At 42.3% G+C, this 24,903-nt stretch overlaps 1 protein-coding gene across 1 annotated transcript in view; it reads right to left on the bottom strand.

Annotated features, from left to right (window-relative positions):
• LOC308517930 (cytochrome P450 3A12-like) overlaps positions 1-24,108 on the bottom strand; it is a gene marked incomplete at its 3' end in the record, with an annotated part of 39,738 nt that extends 15,630 nt beyond the window's left edge. Inside the window, exons 1-9 of the mRNA XM_081089479.1 lie at positions 24,014-24,108; positions 21,548-21,641; positions 19,224-19,276; positions 15,661-15,760; positions 9,705-9,818; positions 9,359-9,447; positions 7,884-8,032; positions 4,046-4,173; positions 2,661-2,727 (exon numbers count right to left, since the gene is read on the bottom strand). Coding sequence (XP_080945605.1) covers positions 2,661-2,727; positions 4,046-4,173; positions 7,884-8,032; positions 9,359-9,447; positions 9,705-9,818; positions 15,661-15,760; positions 19,224-19,276; positions 21,548-21,641; positions 24,014-24,084 — 865 coding nt within the window. The 5' untranslated portion in view covers positions 24,085-24,108. The remainder of the gene's footprint in view (positions 1-2,660; positions 2,728-4,045; positions 4,174-7,883; positions 8,033-9,358; positions 9,448-9,704; positions 9,819-15,660; positions 15,761-19,223; positions 19,277-21,547; positions 21,642-24,013) is intronic.
• Positions 24,109-24,903: the final 795 nt, after the last annotated feature.

The raw sequence follows: 24,903 nt of genomic DNA, 5'->3' as shown, positions 1-24,903 counted from the left end.
GAGGGAGTCACAAGCCCCCGACTGCTCTGAACTCCAGTTCCAGGTGAGTCTCTGGGGACCCAGACTCATACAGGGAGAAACTGGACTATCTGGCAGTGGGCAGAACTCGGAACTCAAGGGCAGCTTTCTTTCAAAGGTGCTTGCAGCGATTACTGGGACACTGAGATGCGGGGCCCCTTAGGGCAGGGCTGAGGATCAGCCATAGCTGTTTGCTCCACCCTGTTGACTCCCTGAGACCCCGCCCCACCCAAGCTGCAGCAAAGGCTTTTGCATATGAATGCCCTGGCCCTTTGCAATCTGAAAATTACCCAACAAACTGCAGCTGGGCCAGACAGACCCAGAACTTCCAAGAGAAGGCCCAAGGCCCCACAGCAGCTTGCATTGCTTCACAGCTGGGCCTCATTTGGGCACCTCCAAACCCCAAACAAGAAAGGGGGATCTGCAGATCTCTTCGTAGCTCCTGCTGGGTAGCCTCAGGAAGAGGCTAAATTAGCACCTCCTTAGATCCAAGAGCCAGTGTACCCAGTGGTCAGAGTGGGACCATCCAACTACAACTCCTCAGATCCATAAGGGACACACTCAGGGTGCAGTCTCAGTGAGCACCAAAGCCCCACTAAAGCAAGTCTTGCCTCATAAGGGTGTCTTCAGCATGGAAGTTCTCCCACTGTAGACACAGCTGATTCTCACAGCCAATTGGCCTGGAGGTCAATTCCTCCCAGTGTTACCTACAACAATCAAGGCTTAACTACAGTAAGACTGTGCACAAAGCCCACAAAGGGGGTGCACCAAGAGTGTCCACCTCAAGTAATTGGGGAGGCTGAACCACTGGGCCCTATAGGACACCTAGCACACAAAGCCACTCTACAACACAAGGAACCATAAAAAATGCGGAGACAAAGAAACAGGACACAAATGACAGAAATGGAGGAAAGCAAATGACTGGATATAGAGTTCAAAACCACACTAGTAAGGTTTTTCAAGAACTTTCTAGAAACCGCCGATAAATTTAGTAAGACCCTCAAAAAGTCTGGTGAGACCACCGATAAATGTAGTGAGACCCTCAAGAAATCTAGTGAGACCCTCGAGGTTATGAAAAAAGACCAACTAGAAATTAAGCATACACTGACTGAAATAAAGGATATTATGCAGAGTTCCAACAGCAGACTAGAGGATCACAAGAATCAAGTCAAAAATTTGAAATACGAAGAAGCAAAAAACACCCAACTGGAAAAGCAAAATGAAAAAAGAATCCAAAAATACGAAGATAGTGTAAGGAGCCTCTGGGACAACTTCAAGCGTACCAACATCCGAATTATAGGGGTGCCAGAAGAAGAGAGAGAGCAAGATATTGAAAACCTATTTGAAGAAATAAGGGCAGAAAACTTCCCCTACCTGGTGAAAGAAATAGACTTACAAGTCCAGGAAGCGCAGAGAACCCCAAACAAAAGGAATCCAAAGAGGACCACACCAAGACACCTCATAATTAAAATGCCAAGAGCAAAAGACAAAGAGAGAATCTTAAAAGCAGCAAGAGAAAGAAACTCAGTTACCTACAAGGGAGTACCCATACAACTGTCAGCTGATTTCTCAACAGAAACTTTGCAGGCCAGAAGGGAGTGGCAAGAAATATTCAAAGTGATGAATGCCAAGAACCTACAACCAAGATTACTTTATCCAGCAAAGCTATCATTCAGAATTGAAGGTCAGATAAAGAGCTTCACAGATAAGGAAAAGCTAAAGGAGTTCATCACCACCAAACCAGTATTACATGAAATGCTGAAGGTATCCTTTAAGAAGAGGAAGAAGAAGAAAAAGGTAAAGATACAAATTATGAACAACAAATACACATCTATCAACAAGTGAATCTGAAAATCAAGTGAATAAAGAATCTGATGAACAGAATGAACTGGTGATTATAATAGAATCAGGGGCATAGAAAGGGAGTGGACTGACTATTCTTGGGGGGGAAAGGGGTGTTGGAGATGCAGGAAGAGACTGGACAAAAATCGTGCACCTATGGATAAGGACAGTGGGGGGGTGAGGGTATAGGGGGGGTGGGAACCAGGTAGAGGGGAGCTATGGGGGGGGGGGGGGGAAGAGGAACAACGGTAATAATCTGAACAATAAAGATTTAAAAAAAATATAATAAAAGGCTAAAATGCAAATTGTCCCCTCGGGAATTCGACTGACCCGGAGTTCACCCTCTTGCTATGATATGCTGACCACCAGGGGGCAGCGTGGAACGAAGGAATGTCCTGGCCAACAGCCGGGAAAGTAAGGCCCCAATCTGCCCTGATCACTGGCCAGGCCTAGGGACCCTACCCATGCATGAATTTTGTGCACCAGGCCTCTAGTCAATTCATAAATGTAGAAGAAATGATAGAATTAGAAAGTCATAATTTTGCAACCATCATAGTAATAATGACTAGTCAAAAACCATCCATAGATGATAAAACTAGTAGGTGAAAGTTTGAAGAGGAACAGAATATTTACTTAGTCTCAAAGGTTTCCCCACAAGTTCCTTATTAATTACAAATGAAAAATAAAACTTTATAGTAGATTAAGCTAGTGAACACAATTTTAACCAAGTGTTCCAAGTTAAGGTCATCAACTACCTCTGAGCCTCCCATCACTGGCTCACTGAAGCATGCCTTGTTTACCTTTATGGGAGTCTGTTTCTTTGGAATTCTGAGAGTTAATCATCAGCTGAAGTAAATCCACTCGGTGCTGGAAGCAGAAGGAAAAAATTCAATGTTAGAAATAAATCATGAGTGCAATACTAGCCCTAGCCGGTTTGGCTCAGTACATGGAGTGTCGGCCTGCAGATCAAAGGGTCCTGAGTTTGATTCTGGCCAAGGGCACATAACTTGGTTGCAGGCTCTACCCCGGCTCAGGCCCTGGTCCAGGCTTGTGCAAGAGGCAACCAATCAATGTGTTTTTCTCACATCGAATGTTTCTCTGTCTTTCCCTCTCCTTTCCTTTCTCCCTAAAAATCAATGGAAAAATATCCTCAGGTGAGGATTAACAACAACAAAAAAGTGCAATACTAAATTTCTTTCCTGATAAGATGGCCCCTTTAAATCCAGAAGGGTGCCTAGTGTTGCTTGAGTTATCAATGAATAAAAACATCCAGCTATAAATCTTGGAGAGCACGGTGTTTGCCTGAGAAAGATCCAGCCATCATGCCCAGCTGCTCTTTGGTCCTCACTCTCTCTGATCTTCAGCTTCTCTTACTCTTGAACATAGCCAAAGAATTGCCTGCTCCCTCTCCTGTCATGCTTACATGCTCACAAAAATGTCCCTGACCTCAAACCTTTCTTTCTCTCTAGACTTAATTCTTAATGAATGGCCACATAGATGAATCTCCTGATATTTCAAGAGTTCATTGGCAGTTTTTCTGTGAGCAGCTTCAAGTGCCACCATCTCAGAACTCTCCACAACGTTCAGTACCATTCCGGGGTACCTAATCGTATCCCCATGGCCTGTAGACACATTCTTGTGCTGGCCTCCAGGCCCATGAAGGCAAAGCTGGGTTAGCTAGCTTGCAACCTCAATGCCCAGAGAAGACTACTGCCCTCTCCAGTCCCTGAGCAGGCTTCAGTTTAACATAGAGCCCTCCGCCAGGGGCCTGCTGGGAACTCCCACTGCAGAATGTGTAAAATAAGAGGCTTGGAATTGATGTGATTCTTTGCCAATTTTAACTCTGGGGAATTATACCAGGAAAACAAATTTTAAACAGCAACTTTTATACTTTGATAATTTACTGAAGGGAAGTGGAAAACTTTTCATCTCAATAATATTCATGCAGTGATATACTGACCTTTGTGCCTATTATTATATTACATTTTAGACAAGTCTCTCTGACTCATTTTTTATTTCCTTTCCTAACCTCCACCTTCTTCATTCCCCACAAAATGTTAGAACTTTCCTCCTGTAAACCTAGAGTTCTCTATCTACCTAAAAGAGAGGTGCACAAATCATAAGTATCCAGCTCAATAAATTTACAAAGCGTAAACGCACTCACGTAACCACCACCAGATTTTACCTTTTGTTTATCTTGGAGGCGATTTTCTTTCATTCTTTTTACAGATTTTTTGAAAAAATCAGTCACACTTTTTGGGAACATGAAAATATTAAATGCTTCAAAAACTGGGCCAAGGAATGGAAAGAGTGCTGCAAGAAAAAAGAAAGCACAATGAAAATATGAAATGTACCAGGAGCACTTAAAATTTTCTCTACCAATGAGGAGAGTAAAAGACACCAGGCTTCTCAACCAGGAGCCAGTCCCTCTCTGCCCTGTGCTCAGACTTCCAAGCCCGTGGCTGTGCAACGGCAAGTCCACACAGACGGGCCATCACTATAGCAGTGAGATCATGGCCCCTTCCCCATCTTCTGGATGACTAAAGAAACAGGATTACATCCCTGAATGGCTTTGTCTTTTATCTAAATCGGAGCAGAGTCTGATTTATTTAATTAATCACCCTGTTCTTGAAATAGTAGTCAGATACACATGCATGGACACAGTGGAACACTAGACACTAAAATGTCAACAATGATTGTATCTGAGAGTTTAATTATAGGTGATTCTTGTTCCTTCTTTGTCTTTTAAAACAATTCTGAAAATTCTATGGGAAATGTGCATTGTATAATAATATAAATATTAACAAAAGTATATTTTGAAAAAATGAATTTGTAGCTAGGATAGAAATAATACAGTGTATGTCATTCAACCATAATGGAATGAAATTAGAAATTAATAATAAAGAAAATTGGGAAACTCACTGCTATGTGGAAATTTAAAAATACCCTTCTAAATAATCCATGGGTCCTACAAAAATCAAAGGGGCAATTAGGAAATACTTTGAGATAAATAAAAATTAAGAGAAAGCATGCCAAAATTTATGGATGCAGCAAAAGCAGCACTCAGAGAGAAATTTATGGCTATAAATGTCTACATTTAAAGAGAACAATGATCTCAAATCAATAATCAAACTTTTCTCCTTAACACACTGAAAAAAAGAGCAAACAAAACCAAAAGCAAGCAGGAGGAAGCAATGATACAGATAAGAAAGAAACTAATACAATAAAGAATAAAAAACAATAGGGAAGATTAATGAAATCAAAAGATTCTTTGAACACATTTAGGTAAATTGACCAAGAAAAAAAAAAGATCCAAACTTCTGGCATCAGAAATGAAAAAGGGGAGATTATTACTGACATTAAAAAATTAAAAAACTATAAGGGGATATTATTAACAACTGTATGCCAATAAATAAGTTAAATAAAATGGACAAATTTCTAGAAAGACACAACTACAGAAACTGACACAAAAAGAAATAGATATGCCCTGGCCAGTTTTTCTCAGTGGTTAGTGCGTGGGCCCTTGGACCAAAGGCTTATGGGTTTGATTCCTGGTCAAGGGCATGTACCTCGATTGCAGGTTCAATCCTTGGCCCAAGTGATAACTATTTATGACATATTTCATAATGGATCTTTTTTTTTGACAATGGATTTTATACATGACACCCAAACCTCAGGCAATAAAAGAAAAAATACATAAATTATAGATCAGCAAAATGAAAAATGTTGTGCTTCAAAGGCACAAAGAAAAAGAAAAGACATCTACAGAATAGGAGAAAAATTCTGAACTCATATCTGATAAGGAATTTTTATCTAGAATATATAAAGAATTCTCACAGCTCAACAACAAAAAGACAAACAACTCAAATGTAAATGCTCAAAGCATTTGAATAGAAATTTATCTAAAGAAGATACAAAGATGGCCAACAAATACATCAAAAGTTGCTCAACATCGTTAGTCATTAGAGAAATGTAAATAAAAACCACAATGATATACTACTTCATATCTACTAGAATGGTCATAATAAAAAAGATAGAAAAATGTCAACCAAGTATTGGTGAGGGTGTGGAGAAATTCAAACCTTCATACATTACTGATGGGGATGTAAAATGGTGTCACTACTGTAGAATAAAGTTTAGCAGGTCCTTGATAAGGTAAACACAGATTAATATAGTATTTAGCAATTCCACCCCTGAATTAAAACCAAATGAAACCCCCCAAAATTGAAATAGGTAATCACAAAAAAGTGTATAGAATGTTTACAGCAACATTATTCACAAGAGCCAAAAGGTAGAAACAACCAAAATGCTCATTAACTGATGAATGAATAAACATAATGTTCATACAATGGAATATTATTGGGTCATAATAAATATAAAATACTGATACATACTACAACATGGATGAACCTTGAAGACATTATACTAAATTTTTAAAAGCCAGCAACAAAAATACACTTATGTGATTTTATTTATATGAAGTGTCCAGCATAGGCAAATTTACAGAGACAGAAAGTAGGTTAGAGGTTGCTTAGAGCTAAAGGGAGTGGAATGTTAATGTTAAAAAGTACCATATATCTAAGTTGACAAAAATCCTATATAATAAAACCCTAATGCAGACAGTCCTTGGGTTATGTTGGACTAGACATATGTTGTTTTGTGGTTACATTGCCCTCTCCCATTTATTTACTTTAAAAGAAGTTCCATCATTTTGACATATGTGCATATGTGCTTTATGTTTTTTTATTATTTATTTACCACAAGTAAAGGTCAGGAATTGTTATCTTTCTTTTAAATTTTTTTTACTGTTTCACTTCATTACTGCTGGGTATGTGAGTGACATAGGTGCTTATGTAGGTGGGTTCCAACTTAGAGCAAAAATCACGTTACTTCACGCCGTTGGAACAGATCTCCGATGTAACCCAAGGACCTACTGTATGCAAATTGACTGAATGGTGGAATGACCAGTCACTATGACGTGCACTGACCACCAAGGGGCAGACACTCAATGCAGGAGCTGCCCCCCTGGTGGTCAGTGTGCTCCCACAGGGGGAGCACCGTTCAGCCAGAAGCCGGGCTCACGGCTGGCGAGTGCAGCGGTGGTGGTGGGAGCCTCTCCCACCTCTGTGGCAGCATACATCTCCCTAGGGGTCCCGGACTGTGAGAGGGCACAGGCCGGGCTGAGGGACTCCCCCCAGTGCACAAACGTCGTGCACTGGGCCTCTATTGTTCTAGGTAATATAATGATGGCTGCACATATCTCTGAATGTACTAAAAACAATTTTTCCACTTCATTGAGTTATAATTGACATAGTTTAAGGTATACAGCATAATGACTAGATATACATATATTGTGGAATAATGACCATAATAAGTTTAGTTAACATAAATCACTGTACATAGTTAAAAATATTTTTCTTTCTGTGTGATTAGAACGTTAAGAATCTAGACTCTTGTTTATCTTATAACTGAGAGTTAGTATCTTTTGAGCACTTTCAACTAAAACTCCCACCCTCAAACTCTGCCTCTGATAAACACAAATCATTTCTTATTTTTCTATGAGTTTGGGTATTTTTTTAGATCCCACATATAAGTGAGATCCTACAGTATTTGTCTTTCTCTGTCTGACTTATTTCACTTAGCATAATGCCCTCAAAGTCCATCCATCTTGTTGCATATGGCAAGATTTTCTTCCTTTTTATGACTGAATAATATCCATTCTATCTATTATCTATCTATCTATCTATCTATCTATCTATCTATCTATCTATCTATCTATCATTTATGTATATATGCCAGATTTTGTATTCATTTATCTGTTGACAGACACTAGGTTGTAAAAATGATAGAATTGTACATTTTAACTGGCTGAATTATATAGTATGTGAATGATATCTCAAATGAGCTGAGAGGGAGGGAGAGAGAGAGAGAGAGAGAGAGAGAGAGAGAGAGAGAGAGAGAAGAGGTGGTGGAAAGAGGGAGGACATGAGGGAGAAAGAAAAAAAATACAGTAGTCCACATACTTAGGCAGAAAAAGAATGGGTCGAGGAAATCAAATTTTAAGAGCCTCTTGATATTTTCCACAAAGGGATCTTGTGGGTTGTTCAGGGAATCGATGTTCACTCCAAATGATGTGCCAGTAATCACATCCATGCTGTAGGCCCCAAACATGCTGAGTAGAGAAATAAAGACATACAAAATTAAAGTCAGCATCTCTTTACTATCCTTACCAACACATACAATAGGAAGGACACGTAAATTCATATGCCCAGGCAAAGACAGGTAAAGAGCCACACAACTGTCAAAACCATCGGCTGGATCACCTAAAGAATCTATGCTCCTGTCACAGTCCATCATGAGGTGTTTATCAGATGCCAGTGATACAGCTGGCCCTGTGCTGGGTTATGGGGACACCAAGGCAAGTTAGACCCACCTGTGAGCAATAGGAGGTCAGTCAGAGGGAAGGAGACCCATAATCAGGCAAAGTACAGTAGTGTGTTTTGAGTCTGGACAATAGTAGCCATACTGTGCTTGAGCAGGACCAAGGGTAGGTAATGACTCCTCCCAGTGGCGTCAAGAAAGGTGACATTGACAAGGGTCTTGCCTCACCCCAGTGTCTATACTCAGAGCTGATTCCGCTTCAGCACCTGACAGAACAGCAGCACCCTGGTCTGAGTGGCCAGGAATGCCATCGCTCCTTCTCTGCACTCCTGCTAAAGCTCCTGAAAGACCCACTGTCTTCAAGTCCAGTGATCTCAGGGGCACATTCATTTCTGTAAAATGTAAGAACTAAGAATGTTTCTGGTTTAAGAAATAATTTTAAAAATCACCCCAAAATCAATTTGGGGGAATCCCATAGGTAACTGATCAGATGTCCCCAGTTTCCCCAGATGAGTCCCACTTTACCTGTGCTGTTCCTGCATAGTTAAACATATCTTAATTTAGACAATAAATGACATGCTCACCCTACCAATAGTCTATACAGGACATTCTTTAATTTGAGACTAAAGAAAGGAGAAGTGGTGGGAAGGTTTAATATTTCATATTTTGCTGGTATCCTCACCAAAATCATGAAGTTATTCCAAGTTCTCCATTGTAACTTCCCTGCTCCACCCACTGCTCACTAATACATACCAGTGCCTTCCCCTGCCAGTATTTCACATCCTCTATACTGAAAACTTTGGTACAATCATGTTTCTACTTTCTAAACTATGTATTTTTGTCTTCAAGAATATCCAGGGTGACAACTAAGCAGACAAATTATTCCTGGTTCATGTACACAGCAGAAGATCTTTCTTTCCTGGCTGCCCTGCTTCTTGGAGGAGCCACATCCTCTTGGATAGCCCATTGGAGTTCTAACACCACACACCTCTTTCTGGTCATTACAGTAATTCAGTGGGAATTGGGTTCTGTCAGGCGGCTGGGGGGGGGGGGGCAGGGCGGGGAGGGGGTGTCTTGGAGCAGAGCTCCAAATTCCAGCAGCTGGCCTCCTACTTACTCTTTCAAGGTGATGGGCTTGCCTTTCTCTGCTTCCTTCCTCAGGTTGCTGACCAACCCATCTGCATACTGGCCAATGATGGGGAACATCTAGACACAAAATACAACAACACCCGCAGTTAGTGGGAAGACTCGAGTACTAGAAGACCTGGCTTTCTCAAGCATGGAGCAGTAAGTGTTATCTTATAATGAATCTTATATTGTCACTTCTAGGATATAAAGATGAAAGACCATTATTAGAAAGTTCAAATTCAGCAGGCTACCCTGGGAAAGAAACAATCTTACTTTCTACCTGTCCCCAGATGCATTCTTTAAATATCAAATTAAATATCCTCTTATACCCTTACCTCCTTGAGCTTTCCACTGGTGAAGGTTGGAGATAGCAATGTTCGGATTCTCTTCCAAGTTTCATCCTCAGATATAGAGATGGCACTTTTCATAAATCCCACTGCAGGCATAGGCTAGAGTTAAAATAAAAAGACATTTTGCCCTGCATAAGTTTTGAAGTTCTCAGCAGTTGAAGAAAATTTGTTAAATGGGCATCAATTATTCAACAAATATTTAGTGACGGTCTACTTAGTAGCAAGCCCTGTGCTAGATACTCAGTGCATACTTCTCCCAAATGTCTAGCATCTCATGAAGGTGCAGGAGACATCCAGCCACCTGATGTGGTTTCCAGCCTTTATTTTAATCATGTTTTTCAGTGCAAATGACCCATGTGTTAGGGAAACTGCTTTTTCAGGGGAATACATAGGAATAAGTCCTAGTATATCCTCCAGGGCTGTGCAGAATAGAAAGGGATTCTTGACTGATAGCCAGATAGCTTTGGTAAATTGTATATTGCCTCAGACCAGTTGTTTTTTTTACTTATATATACAACATAAGCAACCTGAAAAAAAGAATGTCTTGATATGGTGATTTTTTTTTACAAAAAAGTAGTTACTACTTAAAAGATTAGGAATCTATTTGTTATCATTAAAAAATAACAAAATCACGTGGAAATTTGTATATTTTTCCACCAGTGATAGAAGGACAAGGAAGAGATAATTCTATTTCTCAGGCTGGGACTGGCCTATCAAGCCACCCTACTTGAGACTTATTTTCATCTTTTAACACTATGTTTTGTTTTAAAATGTATATCTCCATTATGCATTCATGATAAAAAAAAACAAAACAAAACACAAAACACCTCACCAACTAGGAAGAGAGAGAGAGTTTCTAAGTTGATAAAGAGCATCTACAGCTAACATCACATTTACTAATGAAAGCTTGGAGTAACATCACTAAGATGGCAACGTCAGAGACTCCAGCTTCTGTTGCCCCACAAAGAACAATTGGACAGCTATCCACACACAAAAATAGGTCTAGGAGAGTTCAGTAGTTCACTCAAGAATCTTCAGCCACAGAGTGGAGAAAAAAACACACAAACAACCCTGAGAATAACTGAACAGAATGGGTAGGGAGAATAGTTTCCTTTTGCCTGCATCATGTCACCCCCCAGGCCAGCACCGCTCGGTGCCAGGAGGGACTCCGCAGCCTGAGAGACTTGCTCTTGCTGCAGAAGGAACAACAGGGTAAGTGCCAATTTTCTCTACCCTTTCAGGGCGCTGTACAAATGGCCTGCTTCAGTTTCACTATGCCCACTCTGCTGGCTTAGATGAACAATCTAGTGACAGCAAAGAACAAAGAAGAAGAGAAGGAACTGCTAGTCATGATTTCCCACGTCCTGCTCTGCAGAAGACCCCACCAGCCCTCAACAGCTGCTGAGGAAACCAAGAGCCAGCACAGCCTCTGTGAACACCCTGCTGGTTTTGCTGCTGATAGTTCCACAGGTTTTCACACTTGCAGATTCTAGCATCCTGAGCCCTGCCTTCCCGCCCTCCACGCTCACTAGAGCTGCCCCGAGTTGTGCTACCACCCTGAGTCCTGGGATCCACTCCAGCAGCCAACACCGGCGTATGTGGCTGGGCTTGTGCATAGTACCAGCCCAGTTCCCTGCAGCTGTTCGGTGAGTGCTTAGTATCAGGGTGGCTGCCTGAAGGTCCAAACCATGCACCTTTGGAGAGATGAACAAACCCAAACTCCCTTGTAATCTGCTCCAGCCCAGCGCCTCCTAAATAGGACCTGCCCTTGTTTCCAACAAGTCCTACAGTCCACTTCTTCTCAAGATAAATATTGCTAGGGGACTTGGCAGGTCAGAACCTGTCCCTCCCACCTGCTAGCACATGACACCAAGCTCAGACAACAGTCTTTTTGGCCAGTTCAAGCCTCCACCAGAAACATTAACCTTGTTCCACAGATAAACGAGCCTCATAAGCAAGTGAGGTATGTGCCCGAGGATCTGGAGTCCAGGTGGGTGTACAGGTGGGGCTGCTTTAGTCTAACTGTAATGAGACATGCACAGATATAATGGTTTAGGAAGACAAGACGAGGGCCATTCAGAGAGGAGGCCTGTATTTTTGTGCTGGCCTTCTCTCCCTGCTTTCCTTCCCGCTGTGCCGGGGTCCAACCCCAGCAGGTCCAGGGGTTCCCAAAGGCGTAGACGGAGTCGGTGAAGAAGGAAGGACATGGAGACAGTGTTCAGTTGATCAGCAGCCTAGCCAGGATCTTCAGCCAAGTTCTGGTCTGGATCTCCAGAGAGGTTCTGTGTCCATGTTCCCTCGCTAGGTTCTCCAGCCAGGTTCTGTCCAGGTTCTCCAGCCAGGTTCAGTCACCAGGTTCTAGTCAGGTTCTCTTGCCAATTTCTGTAGTCAGGTTCAGTCCAGGATCTTTTGCCATGTTCTCTCGCTAGGTTCTGTCTCTAGGTTCTGAGGCCAGTTTCTGTCCAGGATCTTTTGCCATGTTCTCTCCAGCGAAGTTCTTCTGTCCCTAGAGAACGTTCTGTGTAGGTTCTGTGCCTAGGTTCTGTCTCCTTAGTTCTGTCTCCTGCTGTCTTGTTACATCTGTATTTATACCAGTTGATTCAATCCTATCAATCTCTATTACAAAGGTTAGGGCGTTTCTTATCTCCATTCCAGGGAGTAAAGATTATGTAGCTTAGGCATGATTGTTCGTAGTTAAAGTGATTAATTACCCGCCTGGCACTTAGTTGAGGGGTTTTATTCCCTCCCTAACTTCAGGGGAAAATCCCTACCTGGGGAAACAATCTTTCTCAGAGAGGAGACCTTGGTTAAAACACATAGTGCCAAGAAGGTGAGCAAACATTTTAAGAACAGTATGCCATATATGCCAGGTCCTTTGAAACAGCAAGGATGGACCGGCTCCCGGCACCGCTGCCATTTCCCGCTCTGCAGCCCAAGACAGTCATCTTCTAGGCAAGTCTGCCACACACTCCCCCAAGCTGGGCATGAGCTGGTTCGTGGATCCTTCCCTTAGGAGGAGTTGTGTGCGTGTGTGTGTGTGTGTGTGTGTGTGTGTGTGTGTGTGTGTGAGGGCGGGGGTGATGGATGAAGGATAGCCTTTTCACAAATGGTGTTGCAGCAAATAGACATTCATAGGGAAAAAAAGAACCTCGACCTACAGTTCACACCTTATGCAAAAATTAGAAAAAGATGGATCATATACTTAAATGTACAACATAAACCTACATAATATTTAGAGAAATAGAAGAAAATCTTTGGGGCCTAGGTCTATGAGAAGAGTTTTTGGACTTGGGCACAAAAAGCCCAACTCATAAAAGGAAAAATTGATAAATTGGCTTCATCAATTTAAAAAACTGTTTGCACTGCTAAGGACTCTCATAAAGGAAAAGGCAAGCTACACACTGTGACGATAAAAGAATAAGAAGAAGACTTATGGTGATGGAACAGTTCTGTCTTCATTGTGGTGGTAGTTACACAAATCTATATGTATGATAAAATTTTATAAGCAACACACACACAAATGAGTGCAGATAAAACTATCGAAATCTGAATAAGCTCTGGATAGCACCAATGTGAAATATCTGCTCTGATGTTGTACTATAGTTATATAGGACATCACTATTGGGAGAAACAGAATGAAGGGTACATGACATGGGACCTACATGGATATATTTTCTGACAACTTCCTGTTTATTATTTTTTCTTTTTTTAAAATTAAATCTTTATTGTTCAGATTATTACATTTGTTCCTCTTTTTTCCCCCCATAACTCCCCTCTACCCAGTTCCCACCCACCCTCTGCCCTCACTCCCCACCCACTGTCCTCTTCCATAGATGCACGGTTTTTGTCCAGTCTCTTCCCACATCCCCCACCCCAAGAATAGTCAGTCCACTCCCTTTCTATGCCCCTGATTCTATTATAATCACCAGTTCATTCTGTTCATCAGATTCTTTATTCACTTGATTTTTAGATTCACTTGTTGATAGATGTGTATTTGTTGTTCATAATTTGTATCTTTACCTTTTTCTTCTTCTTCCTCTTCTTAAAGGATACCTTTCAGCATTTCATATAATACTGGTTTGGTGGTGATGAACTCCTTTAGCTTTTTCTTATCTGTGAAGCTCTTTATCTGACCTTCAATTCTGAATGATAGCTTTGCTGGATAAAGTAATCTTGGTTGTAGGTTCTTGGCTTTCATCACTTTGAATATTTCTTGCCACTCCCTTCTGGCCTGCAAAGTTTCTGTTGAGAAATCAGCTGACAGTTGTATGGGTACTCCCTTGTAGGTAACTGAGTTTCTTTCTCTTGCTGCTTTTAAGATTCTCTCTTTGTCTTTTGCTCTTGGCATTTTAATTATGATGTGTCTTGGTGTGGTCCTCTTTGGGTTCCTTTTGTTTGGGGTTCTCTGCGCTTCCTGGACTTGTAAGTCTATTTCTTTCACCAGGTAGGGGAAGTTTTCTGTCCTTATTTCTTCAAATAGGTTTTCAATATCTTGCTCTCTCTCTTCTTCTGGCATCCCTATAATTCAGATGTTGGTACACTTGAAGCTGTCCCAGAGGCTTCTTACACTATCTTCATATTTTTGATTCTTTTTTCATTTTGCTTTTCCAGTTGGGTGTTTTTTGCTTCTTTGTATTTAACATCTTTGACTTGATTCTTGCGATCCTCTAGTCTGCTGTTGGGAGTCTGCATAATATCCGTTATTTCAGTTAGTGTATGCTTAATTTCCAGTTTGTCCTTTATCATAACCTCGAGGGTTTGACTAGATTTCTCGAGGATCTCACTACATTTATCAGTGGTCTCACCAGTCTTTTCGAGTGTCTTACTAAATTTATTGGTGGCTTCAAGAAAGTTCTTGAAAAAACTTACTAGTGTGGTTTTGAACTCTATATCCAGTCGTTTGCTTTCCTCCATTTCTGTCATTTGTGTCCTTTTTCTTTGTCTCCACATTTTTTTATGCTTCCCTGTGTTGATAAAGTGGTTTTCTGTGCTAAGTGTCCTCTAGGGCCCAGTGGTTCAGCCTCCCCAATTACCTGAGGAGCACACTCGTGGTGCACCACCTTGTGGTCTTTGTGCACAGTCTTGTTGTAGTTAAGCCTTGATTGTTGTAGGTATCACTGGGAGGAATTGACCTCCAGGCAAATTGGCTGTGAGAATCAGCTGTGTCTGCAGTGGGAGAACTTCTGTGCTGGAGACACCCCTCTGGGGCAAGACTTGCTTCAATGAGGCTTTGGTGCTCCCTGAGTCTGCCCCCTGAGTGTGTCCTTTATGGGTTTGAGGAGGTGAAAACTGGATGGTCCCATTCTGAACATTGGGCACACCTGCTCCTGGTTCTCTAGGGAGGTGCTAATCTAGCCTTTGCCTGAGGCTACCCAGCAAAAGCCTCCCTGCAGGGATTGGGCTGTGTGGGTCTCTCGGGATCAACAGGGCGGGGCTAGCAGTTATGGCTGCTCTCAGTCCTGCCCTCAGAGGCTCCACTTCTCAATGTCCTGGTAATTGCTGCAAGCACCTCTGAGAGATTGCTGCCCTAGAGTTTGGACCGATGCCAGACAGTCCAGTTTCTCCCGTATGGGTCTGGGGCCCCAAAGACTCACCCAGAACTGGAGCTCAGAGCCTGAGACTCCCTCCCAATTGCAAAAGACAACCGCACCCTCAGCCGACAGCCCGCTCCCCGTGCACCTCTGTACCTTAGTATTTTACTTCCGCAACGCTCCTCCTCTGAGTCTCCATAAGCTTTTCTCTTTCCTTCTAGTTGTCGAATTTCCATTCAGCCAGCCTTCCTGTGGTTCTGGATGATGTCTGTTCCATCTTTTAGTTGTATTTTTGAGTTGTTTTGCGAGGCAGCAAACTCTGGTGTTTACCTATGCCGCCATCTTGGTTTCTTATTTTTTCAATATTAAATATAAATAACAATTTAGTTTTAAAAGGAATGAATACCTACCCGCCGATTTGTGAAGACTGAATAACATTCTTTCACTAGGATTGCTTTGATCATGTCTGGATCCGTGATCGCCAACACAGGCTGCCGACCATCATAGAACCTAAATTGGGGAAAAAGAGCTGATTAAAATGAACAGGACAGCCCAGGTGGTGTGGCTCAGTGGTTGAGCGTCAACCTCTGATTCATGAGGTCACTGTTCAATTCCTGGTTAGAGCACATGCCCGGGTTGCGGACTCAATACCCAGAAGGGTGTGTGCAGGGGCCTATGTTCAATGATTCTCATCATTGATATTTCTACCTCTCTCTCCCTCCAACTTTGTTCTTCTTTCTCAGGATTGCTGTGGCTCTTTGGTGTCTTTTTTTAGATGAATTTTTGGAGAGTTTGTTCTAGGTCTTTGAAATATACTGTTGGTATTTTAATGGGGATTGCATTGAATCTGTTGATTGCCTTCGGTAGTATGGACATTTTAATGATGTTGATTCTGCCAATCCATGAATATGGTATGTTCTTCCAGTTGTTTATGTCTTCTTCTATCTCTTTTTTCAATGTCCTGTAGTTTTCCAAGTACAAGTATTTTACCTACTTAGTTAAGTTTATTCCTAGATATCTTAATTTTTATGGTGTAATGGTAAATGGGATTGTTTTTTTAGTTTCTCTTTGAGTTCATTATTGGTTTATAAAAAGGTCATAGATTTTTGGATATTAATTTTGTATCCTGCTTCATTGCCGAATTTATTTATTCAGATGGTGTTTTTGTGGGAATTTCCTATACCAATCTTTATAAGTTTTTGTATGTTTCAAATATTTCATTATCAAGTTATCAAAAAGAAAGTTAAGTTAGTAAATAGAAGAAGGCCAGTAAATTATCTGAGAACAGAAAAAAAGAACATACACACCCACCCACTTACTTAAAAAAATACTTTTAAAGATATATAAAAACATTAAAAATGCATATGACATAGTATTAGATGAAAAGTGTAGACATAGTGATCACAAATACATGAAAATATGTCTGTAAATACAAAAGACTTGGGATGTAAAAAAAAAATAGAGTAGAAATATGAGTGATTTCTTTGCCCTATTTTCTAAAGTGTGTTTACTGGTTTACAATTGCTTAAAGGAAGTATTTTAACTATTAGAGAGAAGTCCTTGGTTGGTAGAATCAAGTTTAGAAATATTTAAAACAAAGGACAAAGAGAATAAAACATACAAAGGAGCGTGCACTATTCATTTAAAAATCTTTTCTTTTCATTATATTTATTCTATCTGTGGGTCCTAAGTGGACCTCGGGCCCCATGTAGGAGACATCAGCCAGCAGCCGGGCCACTTTTAACACACACACCACACAAGCTGACTCTTTCTGGGATACATCCCAACCTGGCCATCTCCTGGCTGGTTTACTATAAGTTGAATTACATGAGGTTTGCTATAAGTTTAGTAACACTGTCCTCTAGCATTTTATTTTTTACTATAAATCATTTCATTAACTAGAATATAATGGGAAATTTTCCACAAGTCTTATCTATTCTTTCTTTGGCTCCTCAGAGGACTTTCTAATCGTTTTGTGATCCATATAAAAATGGATGAGGACCCCTGCACTTAATGCTGCCCATTTCCAAAAAATCTTCTGAAGCTCAGAAGGTGTAAGGGGGTGTCAAGTACATTTAGGGTTGAAGCAGTGATATAAGTAATTGCGGTGGCACTTAGATTGGTCAGACTGATTGACTATATTTCTTGGATGATTCCCTTCTCCCCATTGTGTTTTTCAAAAACACCTGGGTGGAGAGACACACGGTTTTGGGTAACCCACTACATTAATGACCTCACACCAGCCTTAGAGTTTGTTACAATACCAGGCAACATTCATATTCTTGGGCCCCAGCCCTGATACTATGGATTCGGTGCTGCTGGGGACTAAACCCCAAGAATCTGCATGTTTAACACACTCTCCAAGCTGGTGCTTATACACACCCAAGCGCGAGAACCACTTTCTAAAGAATGAAAGTGACTCCATGCTGAGCTCACAAGTGGTCAATGTTGGGAGGGCAGTTGGAGCTGGGCCAGTGGTGACCCAGTGCTGTGTGTTCCCTCTACTCCATCACGTAGCCTTTCTGGACCCTGCCAGCTCAGTAGAACCTTATGGTTTCTGAGGATTTGAAGAGTATGAGAAAGTACTGAGAAGCAAAGCCTTTCCCCCTTTGCTTCTAGGACAGAACACCACGTTACACCCCTCCTGCGGCTCTCACCACACCTCCAGCAGCTCCGAGTGGGAACAGCCGCTGCAACTGGCCAAGGCCACTTTGCAAAATCCTACATCTCTTCAAAGTCAGTAGAATAGGGTAGGTAACGCAATACTTGTATAAACTAAACCTCTATTGAGAAGTCTTGGCTTAAACATTTTTTAAAACCCAAACTCCACATGTGTGGAGGAGGTAAAAACAAAGCCAAGCAGACATGGTTTCCCATTCTGTTTACCTAGACCCATGGTCAGAAAACCGCGGCTCGCGAGCCACATGCGGCTCTTTGGCCCCTTGAGTGTGGCCACGAAGTTTCAATCCCACTTTACGTGCAGGCCCACACGTGGTATTTTGTGGAAGAGCCACACTCAGGGGGCTGCAGTTTGCCGACCACTGACCTAGACCCACAGCCTGTTTTCAAAAGGATATAACAAATCAAATTTAAAATGAAGAATTTTGGATTTTAATTAATAGTCAATCATGTGGGTAAGAGATTATGATAGACATTTATGAGGATAGTTCAGGGGTGGGCAAACTTTTTGACTCGAGGGCCACAGTGGGTTCTTAAACTGGACCGGAGGGCCGGAACAAAAGCATGGATGGAGTGTTTGTGTGAACTAATATAAATTCAAAGTAAACATCATTACATAAAAGGGTACGGTCTTTTTTTCCAATAGTTTTATTCATTTCAAACGGGCCTGATCCGGCCCGCGGGACGTAGTTTGCCCACGGCTGGTTTAGAAGGATCTGCCCTGGCCAGGTGGCTCAGTTGGTTGGAGTGTTGTCCTCTACAACAAAAGGTTGTGGGTTTGATTTCTGGTCAGGACATGTGCAGGAGACAACCAATCAATGTTTCTCTCTAACATTTCTCTCTCTCTCTCTCTCTCTCTCTCTCTCTCTCTCTCTCTCTCTCTCTGCCTCCCTCTTTCCCTTTCTCCTTTAAAATCAATAAAAACATAGCCTCAGGTTAGGATTTTATTAAAAGTTTGAAAGAAGAAGGGTCTGAAATAATGCATTTCATTCAATCAAAAGAGACCTAAGGGAAGGAAAGTGGAGACGAGGGGAATAATGAGACACTGGACAGAAAGTGCTGCCAGGAGTCCCTAGGCCATCAAAGTCTTGAGAGAATGATAACCTGCAACTCCCCATCCTGATTCCGAATGCAGCCTGGACACCTGGTGACATCTGGGGTCCTAGAGGACAAGCCTCCAAAAGCTTCACAGTAGGTGCTTTATTCCAGAGGCTCTGGGCTGAGATTGTCCTGCATGCCATGGGGTCCCCAATCAAAACCGTGTCTATCCAAGGAGAGTTTCCCGAATACTCACCCCCACATGTTTCCATACTTTTTAAAACAGTCCATGTCAAAAGTCCCAAAACCCTGCAAGGAGAAACAAAATTAGATTATTAACCTAAATGTACTGAACTCTACTTCTAACTGGGACCAATATTACTCAAATCCCTTAAAATTAGGCTTACTGTCTTTCACGGGCAGATAGAAGGAAGCTCTTATGCAGAGGTGTCTTGGGGAACAGAGAGAAAATGGAGATGTTTGAAACACAGAATAAAATCACTCTTGAATTTTCTCCAAGTAGTGTTGACACTCGACTTACCCTTGTCTATGATACTAAGTAACTCCTTGTCTTTTTAAAGGGTTTTTGTTGTGCATGTGTTGTCTCTAGAATCTCATAACCCCAGAATTATTACCTCCATAGACTCCAGAAGTGAAGCTGAGGGAGAGTAAGAGTGACCTGCACACTCTTTGACCTCCTGGTCAAGCATCCTTTTCATTTATCTCATGAGCCCCAGCAGCATTAGGAAGTTTAAGACACCAGGGACCACTTTTAGTCTAGCAGGTTTAAACACGTCTAAGGCATCTTTGTTGAGTGGGAAGTGAGTGAGTGAGTGACTCGCTTTCCAGTTTTCTACCTCAACACAGAAAAGATTGGTAAATGTCATCACTCCAGAAGGACAGAGCAAATTAAAACAGTTTCTCTGTGTTTTCACTTCTGTAATTAAAAAAACACATCTTCCTGTTGCTAAGTTTCAGATATTTGATATTTTAATTATGCAAAGGAAGGTCCCAGAAATGTGTGTCTGGGGTACATCCATAAGGAGTTGGTCTGGGGAAGGTAGACAGGAAATTATTGTCTTTTCAGTAGGGAGAGTTCTTAGACTAATTAAGGCATTGAGACCTCACCTGGGAGAATGAGCATCTGAGAATCAAGCCTCTCTCTTTCAGGAAAGAAAATCTGAGGCAGAGAGCAGCCTGCACAGAAGACTGCCCGCTGGCCTAATAAACATGAGCTCATAGCTTTCTGTCTAAGGATCAGGCCCTGGGCGAAGCATTAGGGCAGCATTAATCACAAAGGCGCTGCCAAAATTAACAGTCCATGTGTCACCTAGGACATTCCATTCAGTTAATTTTTTAAAATATATATTTTTATTGATTTCAGAAAGGAAGAGAGAGGGAGAGAGAGAAATATCAATGATGAGAGAGAATCATTGATTAGCTGCCTCCTGCACGCCCCCTACTGGGGATAGAGCTCACAACTCAGGCATGTGCCCTTGACCAGAATCGAACCCGGGACACTTCAGTCCACAGGCCAACGCCCTATCCACAGAGCCAAACCGGCTAGGGCAGCCGTGGGCAAACTACGGCCCGCGGGCCGGATCAGGCCCGTTTGAAATGAATAAAACTATTGAGATAAAAGACCGTACCCTTTTATGTAATGATGTTTACTTTGAATTTATATTAGTTTACACAAACATCCTTTCCATGCTTTTGTTCCGGCCCTCCGGTCCAGTTTAAGAACCCACTGTGGCCCTCGAGTCAAAAAGTTTGGCCCCCCCTGGGCTAGGGCCATTCAGTTAATTTAATTTTAAAATAATTTTGTCAAATCATCTCCTCTCTAGTAATTTCATATAACTCTGCTTTTGGTTTAGGTTTGTTTGTTTTTTAAACCCCAACTTGGGCTGCCTAATACGCTGACGTTCCAAAGCTGTCCAAGAGGAGTCAAGAGAAGGCTACCTAGAGCCATGGTTGGCAAACTGCGGCTCGGGAGCCACATGCGGCTCTTTGGCCCCTTGAGTGCGGCTCTTCCTAAGCCTTAGGGGTACCCTAATTAAGTTAATAGCAATGTACCTACCTATATAGTTTAAGTTTAAAAAATTTGGCTCTCAAAAGAAATTTCAATCCTTGTACTGTTGATATGTGGCTCTGTTGACTAATGAGTTTGCCGACACTGAGAGCTTATCCTGTGAGCAGGACAGTCTGACTCTGGCACATCCGACTTCATGGGGCACTCCCAGGCGTCCCTCATGCTTCTCTCCTAATCCTAAGTGTGAGTCTGTCTTCCTGGGAACCTGCACCTCGCAGAAAGAAAATGCTCCTCACGATGCTCACAAATAGGGACAAGGTGCGAGCTGGATCAGCTGAGAGCTCTGCTGCCCCAATGAGCCAACCCCTGAGGCTCCTGACAGCTGCCACTGAGCCTGGGGTAAACCTGGCCTGCGCAGGGCGGGGCCTATGGTGCCCTTCTGGAAAGTGTGAGACCTCAGAACTTCCTCCTGAGCAAGGCCCTTTTACTAGGGAACTCAGCTGCGATTTGGAACCATAAGAAGCAGAAGAAGAAGGCCAAATAGCACTCACCTTGCGGTAGGACAGGGCAGTGCCCACAAAAGGTAGGGGTGTCGGCCCAGGGATTCCCAGTTTCTTAAAAAGTCCATGTGTATAGGTCCCATATCTATTAAATGAAAGAGAAAGCCTGGTTACAGATTATGGATCAGGTCCTGGGGCTGGCCAGTCACTGACTCAGAACTGCAAGAATCAAGCTAGGGAATGAACATGTCGGTGATCAGTAGTAACAACAACTCCCATAGCAATATTTGCCAGGGCAAATCAATTAAACCCACTTCTGCTTCTGAACTTTCAACATGTTACATAAACTCCCAAGGGAGGCCAAGCAATTGAGTGAATGTGTCAGCAACATTGATCCCACCTAGTGATCTGGTTTAGTGTCTAAACTCACATAGTTCCATATCAAGGCAGAAGGTGGGCTAAATTAACTTTTCTTTCCAGCTTCCTCTTTTTGGTAAAGAAATGCTGCTTTTGGTGCAAATAAAGGGGCTAACACAGGGGTGGGCAAACTTTTTGACTCGAGGGCCACAATGGGTTCTTAAACTGGACCGGAGAGCCGGAACAAAAGCATGGATGGAGTGTTTGTGTGAACTAATATAAATTCAAAGTAAACATCATTACATAAAAGCGTACAGTCTTTTTTTTTTTTAGTTTTATCCATTTCAAACGGGCCGGATCCGGCCCGTGGGCCGTAGTTTGCCCATGGCTGGGCTAACAGGAAAGCCAATCATTTTTATTGCACTTACATTGTGTTGCCAACAGAGGGCATTGTCTACTCTACAGCTACTCACTCGTGGTGCAGCTACTGTACCAGTGTCTTCTAAGACTACAATGTTGTTTAGTCAGTGGTGCCAGTGTCTAGTGACAGACCCAGACCACACAGTATGACTTTGATGGTGTCCCTATCCCCAGGCTTCAAGCAGATGAGATGCCTTCACTGTTGCCCTCTTATTGACCTCCTGTGAGACCAGGACCAGGAGTATCTCCCAACCCATCCAGACTGCTACCTGGATGCCTCTCTTGTCATCACTGGCTCACAATCTCGCTTACTCACCTGCACTGTGACATTAAGATAACTGGCTGGGCAGGTATATTTAAAAACATATGTACAATCTATGTCATAGAAGTATATATTTGTACAATGGACTCATATTCCTGATATTATTCTAGAAGTATGAGGCTAATTACACACTTTTGCAGCCAAAAATTCTGAACCAACAGCGCTTTTTTTTATCCTTCAGAGAGAACATGCTAGAAAGAGTGTTATCTCACTAAAAAAATCTAGGATTACATAGAATGAAATTAAACACTACCAATTAAATTTAAAATGTCATCAGACAGTATATATGCTGCCACAATAAACTCTTTCATAGAATTGAAACAAAGTATATATTTCCTCTATTCATGTCATCATGATTTCCTACTTTTAATGAAAGTGAAGTTGAGATAGAGATCAAATGGGACTTGGAGGGAGCCTTCCCTACCCATATATACAAAATGACTCCTCCCCCAACCTGTTTCATGATGCCAGGAATCTCACGCTTGAAAGGATGCTAGATGGTTTGATTCATCCTCCTGTACTGTAACTTAATGGAAAAATATTTAAATCCAAATTGGCTTGGAGCTCATGCCTGTGTAGGGAGTTAGCAGATTTCATATTGGGGGAAAATAAATCTCTATAATGATGCCAACCCTCCCCAAAGACTAGAAGAAAAAGGTGAAAGAAAAGAATATAATTTCAAGATTTCTGCTTAGTTTCTTCTGCTCTAATGTTTTCTCACTTAGGGGTAACAGTTCTGCCTTTTTTCGGAGTGTGGGAACTAATTCTTAGGAGGAGAGTGTCAGGGGAGAGACAGAATAGAGGAAAGAGCTAGTGTGAAGCGAAAGTGGGACAGTCTCCAGGCCTCCCACCCTGCCCCCTCCCCCGAAGTCTGGGGTGCACCCTCGTACATGCTGCCAATTATGCCAGGCAGTGGGAGGGAGGAAGCAGGAACAAGCCTAGTGACACAAGGGCCATTCCTTGTACATATCTGTAGCAGCAGACACCGAACTGGAAAGTGAAGATAATGAGACAAAACCCCAGGACACTCCCTCCTGCCTCCAGGACCCCTGGAGCTGGGAAAGGGGCAAGGACCCCACTGCACAAAACTGAGCTGAATTTGATCTGCCTCTGTGAATTCTGGTTGATTAGCCTTGGCCTCCCCAAACTGTCAGTCAATCAGAAAATCATCCCCAGGAGCAAGTAATGTCAGCAAACCCTCCAGACTACAGAAGCTGGGAGTTGGGTGAACATGAGATGTCTCTCCTTCGAGAGATCAGGGTAAGATCAGTAATACCTCCTTTGGTGTGTGTGCACCCAACACTTAAGCAATTACCGCTCTGTTAACTGTTGGGTCTCCAAAATAGATAAGGGGAAGGGAGGCCCGATGAGCTGCCCAGTCCAAGATTAAGAGGCCATGAGCCTGGACAGTAACTCACAGATAGAGGAGCACCAGGCTGGTAGCCAGGAGAACCCAGGTTTCTGTGGAAAAGCTTGGGATCAGGTCCATGGCCACTTTCCTTCCAAGATTTTCTCCTCTGAGTTTTCCTTGTGTTGGTGTGTGCTCTTCTTAGCAGGTCTGTGTGTTGAGAGTTTCCCTTCCCAATTCATGGATAGTCTGTGAGACTGGATGTTTATATACTGGAAGAGGGGGTGGGGCTTGAGCTTCAGCCAATAGGGCCATCTGTGCACGAACTGGTATGACCTCTCCAACTTGACAGTTGGCAAACCATCATGGACACTCCCACTTTTGTTTCCCCTGAGTTCATATTCTGTGGGAAATCAATAAACAACTCCATTTTATCGGTAAGCCCAAAGGTTACAGAAACTCAAGCAGAGCCACTGGCATTGTATCTTTCAACTGCCCTTGACTCCATGGCTGCTTGCACTAAAAAAATACTTGAAATCCTTTAAACCAGCTTCAGCAGTTCTCAACCTGTGGGTCACGACCCCTTTGGCGGTCGAACGACCCTTTCACAGGGTCGCCTAAGACCATCCTGCATATCAGATATTTACATTACGATTCACAACAGTAGCAACATTACAGTTATGAAGTAGCAACGAAAATAACTTTATGGTTGGGTCACAACATGAGGAACTGTATTTAAAGGGCCAGGAGGTTGAGAACCACTGAGCTAGGTCTACAGATCTTTACCCATGACGTTTCCTTTGCTAAGAAATGTCTCTGTGCACCTAGAAGGCTCCTACTCATCCTTCAAAATTCAGCTCAGACAGAACCCCTTCTATTGGAGTCTTTCCTAAGCAACTTCCCTGAACAGATACAACTTCTTCCTCCTCTGGACAATTCTATTCTTTGCAGAGAATTTTT

This window comes from Myotis nattereri (genome assembly GCF_964212035.1).
Source record: "Myotis nattereri genome assembly, chromosome: 4".
NCBI lineage: Eukaryota > Metazoa > Chordata > Mammalia > Chiroptera > Vespertilionidae > Myotis > Myotis nattereri.
This window is presented reverse-complemented; position numbering and strand designations above follow the sequence as displayed.